We start from the raw sequence: 12697 nt of genomic DNA on the forward strand, positions 1-12697 counted from the left end.
CTCCCTTTCCCAGCACGATCAATTTGGCAGTTATGAAAATAAAGGGACCCTGGGATCCAACTTCTTTACTGAGCATAGGTCAAAATTCTCCACTGAGAAAGCAGCCCTGGGAATACAGAAAGAGGAGTATCACTCCCCGGTAGACAAGTAATTACCCTCTGTTGACTTCAAAATGACAGGATCATGACCTAATCTTATATTTCTCTTTTATGAAAAATAGAACCTCTGTTACAAGCCACCTATTTTGAATAATAAAAATAAAACTCTACCAAAAAAACTAACGTCAGGTGCCAAACCAGTCACAAAATGAAAATTAATTTAATCAGGCGGGTGCAGTATTGGCCGAAAGAAAAAAACCTGGGTGATAAAAAATGTTCTAATGCAACAAGTGCTCTATTTAGTATAAGAGAAGCAATTATTAGCATAAACCAAGGTCTACTCAGCAAGCCCAAGGACCAATCCTAAAAGACCAGAGCAAGGGAAATAGCTTTTACTTTATTTAGCCCCACTGATAAGGCTCAATTTTATATGGAGGACAGATCTAATCTCTCAAAAGAAATTTTACCTTTATCTAAATAACATTGAATGTATTTGTCTATTTGTAAGCCAATTGGAAAATGACAGAAACCATCACCAACTGGAATTCTTGACATTTCAATTCTTGCTCTGGCTTTTTTGGTTACTTGGCTATTTGAGCTTGGATTCATCACATAACCATTCCAAAGTATAAATATCAATGTGATTTAATCATCTATAAGACAATTATAGTGATACCTACTTGCAGTACTTAATCAGGAAATGAAGAGAATCAACAATACTTAATAAATGTGAATGCTTTTGAAAAAGCACTAATATGCTATAGAAAGTCAAATTTTTTTCTATTTTATTTTAGTAATTTGAGTATATCTAATGTTAACTCTTCTCTCCACTGCTAATGATTAAACACCTCTGTTAAATAAACAGGAAACCACTTTTTGCTTATTTGTCCAAAGTGAGGAATAATTCATTCTGAGTATTAAAAGAATAATGATCTTACCCATTTTACCTTGCGAGTGCTAGAACATTGTCTTGGAAGTCCAACAACCTAGATTTTTGTTTTGCCTTTGCAACTAAATCAAGTTCTTGTGGTGGGCGTGACCTCCTCAATCAGTCAGGAGACAAAGTAAGAATTTCAGATGGCTGGCAATGTTGGAATCTCAAAGAAAAAAAATATATTGATTCCCAGCTATTCTAGTCTGATAGAGGAAGTTGGCCACATGGCACTTCCACAGAGAGCCCATATCTTGCCAGCTCAGAAGGAGTCTGGGGGTCCCTCATCTCCCTCCTCGTCTATGAAAGTGAAGTGTCAAACAATTTTGTGATATCCTTGTGAGCCTAAAAGTGTAAAAAATTATCTTGGGCATGTGCAGAATTGTACCTCTCGTTGTTTTAATTAGAGAAAATGTTTCTCTCTCTGGGTCTTGGGAAGCTGGGGACTAGATACCAGTAGGGAAGTTATATATCATTTTATATGTGACTCGTCTCCCTACCCTATCCTGGGGTAAAACAAATCTAGAAAGTTGTACACTGAAATGTTGAAAACTGCTTATTTTGGGGTGGTTGGATTACTATTGTTTTAAACTTTCTTCTTTATACTCTTTCACATACGAGTATGCAACACAGCTATTTCCACCAAAATAAATAAATAAATAAATAATTTTTAAAAGTTTCCATAAAAACTTGCCTTGTTCTGAAAGGCACATAGAACCATGAATCTCTTCTCACTCATAACTGGAGCCACAAACTACTCACTCATTCTTACCAGGTTTTATTTTGGGTAGAGTTATTTATCTCAGTCTCTGCTACAACCTCTCCTTCTACTTTCCCTCCTCACATTCCATCAATTTTTATTGTCTCCATCAGTACCAAAGTAATCTATACCTCCCAAAACAGAAAGTATAATATAAAACAAAAATAAAAAGTTACTGTATAATGCATAGATACTTACCGAGATTTTTTGGAGAGAGATTTTGAGAGAAGACCACGTATCCAATCTTCGATCCAGAATAATGGTAAACCGGGAGTCTGATCCATTTTGCCTGAACGATAAGAAGAAATAAGAACTTTTTCTTAATAATAATGCAAATTTGTTATATATGCCTTCATTCTATTTCTGATTATTTCATCTACATTTGATGTCTTGACTGAAGACAGATTTGGAATTGGAAAGCTATCACAAAGTCCTATCTTAGAAAACTAATCTGAATACATATTCCCTTACTCACTATTTAAAATTTCTTTTGCAGCATTAATGTCAATCTTTTAAATAGGAAAGTGATAGTGTAATGAAGGTCACTAAAATTGATTTAGAATACTGTAATCTTGGGTGTGGGAAAACTCCAAAGATAACTGTCCTTCATGATATCAGATTTAACTTTCCATGCAATCCATCATGAGTCAATGATCCATTCACTCATTCAAAAATCACACTGCTAAATCTATTTTTCTAACTCTAGTCTGCTCCTGAGGAAATGCAGTTTAATGGAAAATATAACTTCTATTTGCCCTAAAAAGATCACTTTCAAGCTTCAATAGGTACATTGTAAGTTTCATTTTCTGAGATTTGATTTTTGTTCATGAGACTTTGAATTTTATCATCCTAGATTTGTGTCCTCTTGTTCTTCAGGGTTAGTAACTAGAAAATTCTTCCTTTGAAAATTTTGTCTTTAACACACATAAAATCTCTAAGAAACCTTTTTAAACTTTCCATTTTAAAGCATTCTAGTTCCAAATAATTTTTAATTTCAAGACATTCCTCCTAGTATCTCCCAGTACCACTATTGAATCTACTTAAGATTCAGTCTTCTTGTGTTATATTCAGAAGAAATGAAAAATGGCTGTACTCACTCTTGGCTGGTAATATTTCCTTTTAAGCAAATTAAAGCATATATGTATGACCATCGTTCTCAACCTATGTTCTTTTTCATGGGAACAAATACTCCTAGATCCCCAATTTTATTTTCATAGATTCTCAGGATAATTTTTGTAACAATTTAGGTAGCTGCCAGCTTCTCCTTCTAAGTTGTACTTCTTATCTACTCTGAAGTTAAGTCAGTTGGTTATTCACCATGATAATAATAGCTATATTAAGCCATTTTCATGTTATGACATTCAGATGGATATCTGATATAAAGCGAATTGAAAAAAATGTAATGAAATACTATACCTTGCAATAGATGTCAGGTAAGTAAGTACTTTTGCTATTACTTCCTCTGGTATACATCTAAAATTACAGTTTTCTGGAAACGTAATGATCCAAGCATTGTCCTTTCCCCGGCCACCTACAACAATAGAAAAATAATCAACTGAATTAAAAATGTATATAACAACGAAGCAAGAAGAGGATTTTAGATTTGAATACTGTTTTGCGGCAACACAACTTTTTTGCAAAGATGATGATCTCCACATAAAACCAAAATGGCTCCAAGTTCCTGACACTTTAAGTTTAAAAGGTGGCAGAGTAGTTTCTCAATAAAAAAAGAAAAAGAAAGAGAGTAAAATGAATGAATATAGTCAGAAGAAAATATCATGAAATGCATATAATAAATACAGTGGAAAATAGTTGATTCCCCAATCTGGACAACCAAGGGGTTGGGAAATAACTGTTTCTGTACCAATGAGCCTAAATTTAAAATGAGTGAATGATGGCTTGACAGCAAGTGGAAAATTTGATATAATCGATCTCTTAGTGTCATGGTGAGCAGGAAAAGATACAGAGCACCCTATAGGAAATAGGTGATGGTCTAATGTGTTTATGGAAGAAACAACAAAAGGAATGATGGCAGGAATGACATAGGAATTTTATTAATGCAAAGAAAGATCACAAATTATCTGTGGGTCAAAATTCAATGTTCAGCCTGGGTAGGGGTCCAGGCAGAGGTGTAGGGTTGTGGAAGCTCCCCGCAGACCCATGCAGCCATTAACCTGGAGCAGTTGCATCCAGCAGTATCTTGACCAAGTGGGTGACCTTGACCCCTGGAAAGCATGGATCCCAGTGCTCATAGGTGAGGCTGCCCTAAGCCCATTTCCATAGGAACCAGGAATAATGGTAACTGTCATAGGGGTTCTTGGTGAGGGAATGATTGCACCGGCTCTGGGCTTTCATTTTGGTTTCTACCCGTTTCTCCACCCAGCCCAATAGCCCTCTATGCAGCCTGAAGGATGAGAAATATTGAAAACGAAAGCCACTTAAGTGCAGAGATGAGCCTTACATGTGTTTAAGGTTCACATCTGCAGCCAGCCTAGCACCTACACAGAGAGTGAATGCTCAATAAATATTAAGTGCCAAATAGAATTTGAAGAATTATTTTAGGAGGAAAGTTGCAAGGTGGACTTTGAAATTAGCTCAGTAATAGAAATTTTTTTAGTTCAGTTGTAATTTTTATTTGGCTGAATTTAAGTGAATAAAGATGTAAAAATATTTTTAATTCAATCTGCAATAAAAATATGACAATAGAAAAGGATACAGGCCGGGCACAGTGGCTCATGCCTGTAACCCCAGCACTTTGGGAGGCCGAGGCCAGAGGATCACTTGAGGTCAGGAGTACAAGACCAGCCTGGCCAACATGTTGAAACCCTGTCTCTACCAAAAATACAAAAATTAGCCGGGTGTGGTGGTGCACGCCTGTAATCCCAGCTACTCCGGAGGTTGAGGCAGGAGAATTGCTTGAACCTGGGAGGCAAAGGTTGCGGTGAGCCAAGATCACGCCACTACACTCCAGCCTGGACAACAGAGCAGGACCCCGTCTCTCCACCCCCCCCAAAAAAAAGAAAAAGAAAAGGATATAAAATGGAATCATAACAATACTCAACACAAAAGAAGACAGAAATGGAGGAAAACAAAGAACACATGGGACAAATGGGAAAAGCTACCATCTCACTATTTGTATTTTGCTTATTATATGATAGTAAGATGGTAGATTTAAATCCATCCATATGAATAATCACATAAAATGTCAATGATCTAGGCACTGCAATTAAAAGTCAAAGATCATCAAACAGGATAAAAAGAAAGACTGAATTATATGCTGCCCACAAGAAACACACATTTTAAATATAAAAGTACAAATTATTAAAAGCAAAGGATAGAAAAAGATATACCATGACAGTGCTAATCAAAACAAAGCTGTCTAATATTTGACAAAGTAGATTTCAGAGTCGAAAATATTACCAGATATTAAAATGATCATTTGATCATGATAAAGTGGTCGATTCATCAATGGGACATAATCTTAAATGCTTATGCACCTAATAACAGAGCTTCAAAATACACAAAGCAAAAACTGATAGAGTGGCAAGAGGAAATAGACAAATTCACAATTTTAGTCAGATATTTCACCACCCATCTCTCAATAATTGATAGAACAAGTAGACAAAGAATTTGCAAGGATATTGTATACCTGAACAACAGTCTCAACCAACATGACCTAATTGACATTTCTAGAACACTCCATCCAACAAAAGCAGAATACACTTTCTTCTCTAGTGCACATGGAAAAAGATGAAATTAATTATTTGCCTCAATATTTACCAAGGGAAACTTGAGAGACAGTATTCATTCCCAAATTATTTTTTAATCAAACTAGTCCAAAGTATTAAATCAAAGGGTTATTAATCTTCACTGTATGATATTCCAGAATTAGAGTAGAGTGAAAATAATCATTGAGAATAATGGCATCCACTGAAGAGTTTTTAAAAAACTCAAAGGAGAAACTGTACAATTCTGAACCAAGAGATTTAGTGAATCTTTAAGCAAAGGGCCTCTATAGATACAGTATGGTATAGAACTAGTAATATAAATGATATGTAATATATAATGTAATAAATATCTTAAATATAACTACATACTTGCCAAGCAAGCTGGTGAGCACTCTAGTTAAGGACAGAACCATCTAGCACTTAGGCAAACTATACTTATCAAAGGAAAGGTGGCAAGGCTCCTGTAAGAGTAAATTATCATTGACTAATCTATAAATGATTATTACCACTGAACACCTACAAGTACTGTCCTACGAGTAAACTTGTGAGAAGAGATCAAAAGAGATATTTACATTCCAAATCAGGAAGTTTTAATTATTTTTTACCATTGGGAACCCTTTCTTCAAAGGAAGCTATAGGTAGAAGCATTTTTAAAACAAATACAAAAAGCAGTTAAGGAAGGAAAGGTGCAGAGAGGGGTCTGGATGGGTGCAGCAAGCCCTGAGGATGGTTCTATTTAGAACACGGTTTGGAAAACACAGATAATCTTAAGTAAAATCTCCAAAACTTAAAAGTGAACGTAACATACTGCTAAATTTACTGACACTCACACATTTCTGCCACTTATAAAATAAAACATAAAGCCATATTAATTAAGTCATCATTAATTCACAGTTACCACTAATTAGAATCATTTTTAATTAAGCTTTATCATAGGTGTAATTATAATCATTTAAAAGCAGAGGCCAGGCTGGGTGCGACAGCTCATGCCTGTAATCACAGCACTTTGAGAAGCCAGGATAAGAGGATCGCTTGAGGCCAGGAGTTCAAGACCAGCCTAGGCAACATAGCAAAACCCTTTTGCTACAAAAATATAAAAATTAGCTAGGCGTGGTGGCACACTCCTATAGTTCCAGTGACTCAGGAGGCTGAGGTGGAAGGATCACTTGAACCAAGGAGTTTAAGGTTACATTGAGCTATGATCGTACCACTGCACTGGAGCCTGGGCAAAAGAGCAAGAAGTTGTCTTTAAAAATAATAATAATGATAATAAAAGCAGAGGCCAGATTGAAGTGTCTAATTAGAATCACTTATAAAGTAAAAGCTTGTTTAGTAAACTGAGCATGTGAGTGCCATTTTTCAGAGAATTAATTAAACTATTTAGAAGGAATAAGATAGTTTCTTGTACTCTCAATACCTAAGAAGCATTCGTCTTTATAAAAACAATGTATTAATATATACCAGTAAGTTTTCTTTATCTGTTTAATATGCTAAATGTAATATTTAATGATATAATTCAAATTACTCTAATACCTGGAAGTAATTTGCTTGTTTTTAAGCAAAACTTTCCCCAAAGTCTGACCAGAAGCTAAAGGGGCAGGATGGTTTACCATAGTTACGTCTCTAAAAATGTGTAATGCTATTTAGCGGCATTATTCACAATAGCCAAACGGTAGAAGCAACCAAAGTATCTATCAATGGATGAACAGATAAACAAAGTGTGGAATATACACAAAATGGATTATTATTCAGCCTTAAAAAGGAAGTTCTGACACATGCTACAACATCGATGAAACTTGAAGACCTTATGCTAAGTGAAATAAGCCAGTCACAAAAAGACACATACCATATGATTCATTTACATCAGGTACCTAAGATAGTCAAATTCATAGAGAAAGAAAGTAAAATTGTGGTTGACAGGGGCTAGAGAGAGGAAGGAATGAAACGGGGAGTAATTGTTTAATGGATATAGAGTTTCAATTTTGCAAGACCTGAAACTCCGGAGATGGTGGTGGCAATGGTGGCACAAAAATGTAAACATACTTAATGCCGCTGAACTGTACTCTTCAAAATGGTTAAAATGAAAAGTTGTATGTTAAATTTATTTTACCATAATTACTAAAAATTATATATAAGTGTATATACATCTTTGAGAAAAATCAACTTTCTTTATAATGTGTAAATGAAATCCTAAAAAAAAATACTTAGTGCATGCTGATTATTTAGTGCAACTTGCCACCATTTGTAATACACATTTGAGTAATCAAAGAAGCTACCTCAGCTGCTCCCCTCCCACCCAGCCTGCAACCACCTAGGAGACATGTTCTACTTTCAACTATCATAGATTTCTGAAGACTCGTCTGAAAGTCAAATGTATAAGAGTGGTAAGTCGGTTTTACTCATATATCTAAAATGCTTAAAACCTCCAATTATTCTCTAAATGTCCATTTGTTTAGCAACTAGGTGCACAATGTACAAATGTTTATTGAAATAGTGCTTCTCAAATGAATATATATAATAGCTCTATATATAGAGAGCGAGCTATTTATATAATAGGTACCAAACTAACTGCTAATCAAGTCATATATCTATCTGGACTATATATAAGAAAGTTTGCTTACCAGACAAGAAGGCGATGTCTTGCATTAAGAAATGACTGATGTCCTTTATACGGAGGAGCAGATCGGTTTCTATGACAAACGAAAATAGAAGAAATGACATACATGTTAAGGTACAGCCTTACATGATTTTAGACACATGATTTCTCACTGTGTCTAAAATTATTCTGGGAGCCCCACAGGTCTGTGTCCACAGACACTGTCGATCTCTTTCCTCCTCTCAACTACATGGCAAAGAAATCACACTCGAAAATATCACTGAATAAGTAGAACCAGTGACCTACTTCTCAGAATCTATGCCCAAAACATAAACTACTCTCACTCACCAGAAAGCCAAGGACAAAGGCACAAACTCCAGGACATTCGGATTTATTTGAAGGGTAGATGGTCATGGGGAGACACTGTAGCAGATTGTCTTCTACTTCTGATAATGCCTTTCACTCTACAAAGCTTTATTAGCAATTACAAAGTGCTTTTTGGATTTTTTAATCTTATTGAATCCTTAAAAAATCTCTAAGATAGGTACTGTTATCCCATTTTACAAGTGGTTAACCATATAGGCTTCTTAGTCTAGATAGACGTGGATTCAAATCCAGCTTGTTGCATTTACTGGCCATGCAAACGTGGGCAAGTTAGTTAGCCTCTCTAAACCTTAGTTTCCTCAGCTATAAACTGGGCATAATGATATCTACCTCACAAGGTACCATGCAAACTAAATGTGAAATACCTGGCATAATGGTAAGTGTTCAATAAAAAGTAGCATATTAACTCATTTTTTATCATTACAGATGGAACAATGTCCATGCATTGTTCAATGTGCTTTGATTGTCCCAGATCTTAAGTGTTAACTTACAATGTTCAATTCTAGTGAACTCTATAGGGGTCAAAAATCAAAGTACACTACCTGCCTCTGGTCCATGAACAAGGAAAACTTTTTAAAAGAAAACGGGTCATCAAACTAGGCTATTTTGGCTTGTCGGTTTTAATGCCTGTGGTTTCACATCTCTTACTGAAGCCATATTTTTCACCTGCTCTCTGACACAAAGTGCCTTCAAAGTCCTGGTCTCTGGTGGTGTCAGGCTGATGATGCATTACCCTTCTCAGTGCTCCTCAAATCACACCACATGGATGTGGTTTATAAAGGACAATCCTCAAGGGAATTAAAAAAAAAAGTTCTCAATGGTTCCACAATAGACAGTGGAATAGGTTATCTGTTATAGACACCCCCCCGACACATGATTAGAAACACAAAGCAATTTTAATTGATGTTTATTTTCATAAGATACATGCCATTACAAATATCTAATTTGTCAATACATAAAGTCATTTCTTAAAAATGTCTTGTAATTTTATATATTTAGACTCGATATATTTCAGATCAAGGCATGCACATTTACACTCGCAGTTATTCTTTCCATGCTAGATGTTTAATCAGATAAAAGAATGTGTTTATAACAGCTACAAACATGTGTCACATATTGACATTTTCAGGCATGCAGCCATGGAAGAAGGGTGAGAATGAGGGTAATGCAAAAGATACAAGAACCCTCTCTCCCCTCAGGAGCCTGCAAAAGTGGCAATAGTTAAAACGTGTTCTACTTTTTAAATGAGAAAGCATCAGACATAAAAATATTCCTACATAATAGGAGACCCAAATTTCTCCCTTGCTTTGATCAGTAGGAACAAGTACAAAGACAAATTGATGCATTTTATGTCAGGTGGCAGATCTGGAAGTATTAATATGAACAACTTGATTCTCTGATACCACTCAGACTCTTGCATAGCTATGGAAACTATGTCCGCTTACTCTACAGTTTAAGCACTCATGTAACGAGAGAGGCCTCAGGACACAAAATAAAAGTCTGTGGGCTGGGAGTGGGAGCACCAGGGCCTAGTGTGGGCTTGACCACTTAGCTGCTCTGTAATTTTCAACAAGTCACTCCCCACCCCTCACCTCATTACCTCCATTGTATTTTATATTTCTTATCAAGGTAAAATATGCATACAAAATTTACCATTTTAAGTATACAGTTCAGTGGTAATAAATATATTTACATTCTTTTTTCCCCTTCATCCCCTCCCCTCTACCCTTCCCAGCCTCTGGTAACCACCAATCTACTCTCTATCTTCATGAGATCCATTTTTTTAGCTCTCACATATTAGTGAGAACATGCAGTATTTGTGTTTCTGTGTTTGGCTTACTTCATTTAACATAATTGCCACCAGTTCCATTCATTTGGCTGCAAATAAGAGGATTTCATTCTGTTTTATGTATGAATAACATTCCATGGTGTATATATACCATATTTTCTTTATCCATTCATCTGTTGAATGCCACTTAGGTTGAGTCCATATTTTGGCTATTGTAAATAGTGCTGCAATAAACATGGGAGTGTAAATTTCTCTTCAATATATTGACTTTCTTTCTTTTGAATATGTACCCAGAGTGGAATTGTTGGATTCTATGGTAGTTCTATTTTTCGTTTTTTGCAAAACCTCCATACTGTTCTTCATAGCAGCTGTACTAGTTTACTTTCCCACCAACAGTGTGCAAGAATTCCCCTTTCTCCACACCCTCACCAGCATCTGTTATTGCCTGTCTTTTTGATACAAGCCATTTTAACTGGGGTGAGATATGTCATTGTAGTTTTGATTTCCATTTTTCTGATGATTAGTGATGTTGAACATTTTTTCATATACCTGTTGGTCATTGTTATGTCTTCTTTTGAGAAATGTCTATTCAGATCTTTTGCCCATTTTATAAATTGAATTATTTGGGTCCTTTGCTATTGAGTTGTTTGAGCTCCTTATATTTTCTGGTTACTAATCCCTTCTCAAATGGATAGTTTGCGAATATTTTCCTTCATTCTGTGAATTGTCTCCTCACTTTGTTGATTGTTTCCTTTGCTATGCAGAAGCTTTTTAGCTTGATGTGATCCCATTTGTCTATTTTTGCTGTGGTTGCCTATGCTTTTGAGGTTTTGCACAAAAAACTCTGCCCAGACCAATGTTCTGGAAAGTTTCCCCAACATTTTCATCTAGTAGTTTCATAGTTTCAGGTCTTCAATTTAAGTTCTTTAATCCATTTTGATTTGATTTTTGTGTATGGTGAGAGATAGGGATCTAGTTTCATTCTTCCACATACAGTTATCCAGTTTTTCCAGCATCATTTATTGAAAATATTTCCTTTCCCCATTGTAGATTCTTATCACTTTTGTCGAATATGACTTGGCTGTAAATGTATGGATTTACATCTGGGTTCTCTATTCTGTTCCATTGGTCTATGTGTCTGTTTTATGCCAGTATCATGCTGTTATGGTCAATACAGCTTTGTAGCAAGTTTTGAAGTTACCTAGTACAATGCCTGCAGCTTTGTTCTTTTTGGTTAGGACTGCTTTGGCCATTTCAGGTCTTTTGTGGTTCTGTATACGTTATTAGAATTTTTTACTATTTATCTGAAGCATGCCCTGGAATTTGATAGAGATTGCATCGAATCTGTAAATTTCTGTGGGTAGTATTGTCATTTTAACAATATTAATTCTTCCAATCCATGATCATGAAACATCTTTCCAATTTTTTGTGTCCTCTTCTATTTCTTTCATCAAATTTTATAGTCTTTCACTTTTTGGTTAGATTGATTCCTAGGTATTTTATATTTTTGTAGCTATTGTAAATGTGATCAGATTGCTTTCTTGATTTCTTTTACAGATTGTTTGCTGTTGGTGTATATAAATGCTACTGACTTTTGTACGTTGATTTCGTATTCTGCACCTTTACTGAATTTGTTTATCAGTTCTAACAATTTTTTATTATTATTATTATACTTTAAGTTCTAGGGTACAAGCGCACAATGTGCAGGTTTGTTACATATGTATACATGTGCCATGTTGGTGTGCTGCACCCATTAACTCGTTATTTACGTTAGGTATATCTCCTAATGTTATCCCTCCCCACTCCCCCTTCCCTCCACCGCACAACAGACCCCTGTGTGTGATGTTCCCCTTCCTGTGTCCAAGTGTTCTCATAGAGTTCTAACAGTTTTTTGATGGAGTCTTTAGGTTTTTCCGGGTACAAGATCATGTCATCTACAAACAAAACTAATAAGGCTTCTTTCTTTCCAGTATGGATGCCCCTTATTTCTTTCTCTTGCCTAGTTCCTCTGGCCAGGACTTCCAGTGTTGTGCTGAATAAAAGTGGCAAAAATGGGCATCCTTGTCTTGCTCCAGTTCTTGGACAAAAGGCCTTCAATTTTTCCACATTCAGTACAATATTAGCTGTGGTCATTACTCCCACTTTAGAAATGAGGGCAATACAGTAAATGCTGGTTTTTTTGTTTGTTTGTTTTGTTTTTGTTTTTGTTTTGAGACGGAGTCTCGCTCTGTCCCCCAGGCTGAAGTGCAGTGGCGCGATCTCGGCTCACTGCAAGCTCTGCCTCCCAGGTTGACACCATTCTCCTGCCTCAGCCTCCCGAGTAGCTGGGACTACAGGTGCCCGCCACCATACCTGGCTAATTTTTTGTGTTTTTTAGTAGAGACGGGGTTTCACCGTGTTAGCCAGGATGG

At 36.0% G+C, this 12697-nt stretch overlaps 1 protein-coding gene across 2 annotated transcripts in view; it reads right to left on the minus strand.

Moving 5' to 3' along the window:
* Nucleotides 1-12697, minus strand: part of MCF2 (MCF.2 cell line derived transforming sequence) — a 112285-nt gene that overhangs the window by 63734 nt on the left and 35854 nt on the right. For both annotated transcript variants that reach the window (XM_034949775.3, XM_034949776.3), the window contains exons 2-4: nt 8139-8207; nt 3206-3320; nt 1988-2078 (exon numbers count right to left, since the gene is read on the minus strand). In XM_034949775.3, coding sequence (XP_034805666.1) covers nt 1988-2078; nt 3206-3320; nt 8139-8207 — 275 coding nt within the window. The remainder of the gene's footprint in view (nt 1-1987; nt 2079-3205; nt 3321-8138; nt 8208-12697) is intronic.

Source organism: Pan paniscus, chromosome X (genome assembly GCF_029289425.2).
Source record: "Pan paniscus chromosome X, NHGRI_mPanPan1-v2.0_pri, whole genome shotgun sequence".
NCBI lineage: Eukaryota > Metazoa > Chordata > Mammalia > Primates > Hominidae > Pan > Pan paniscus.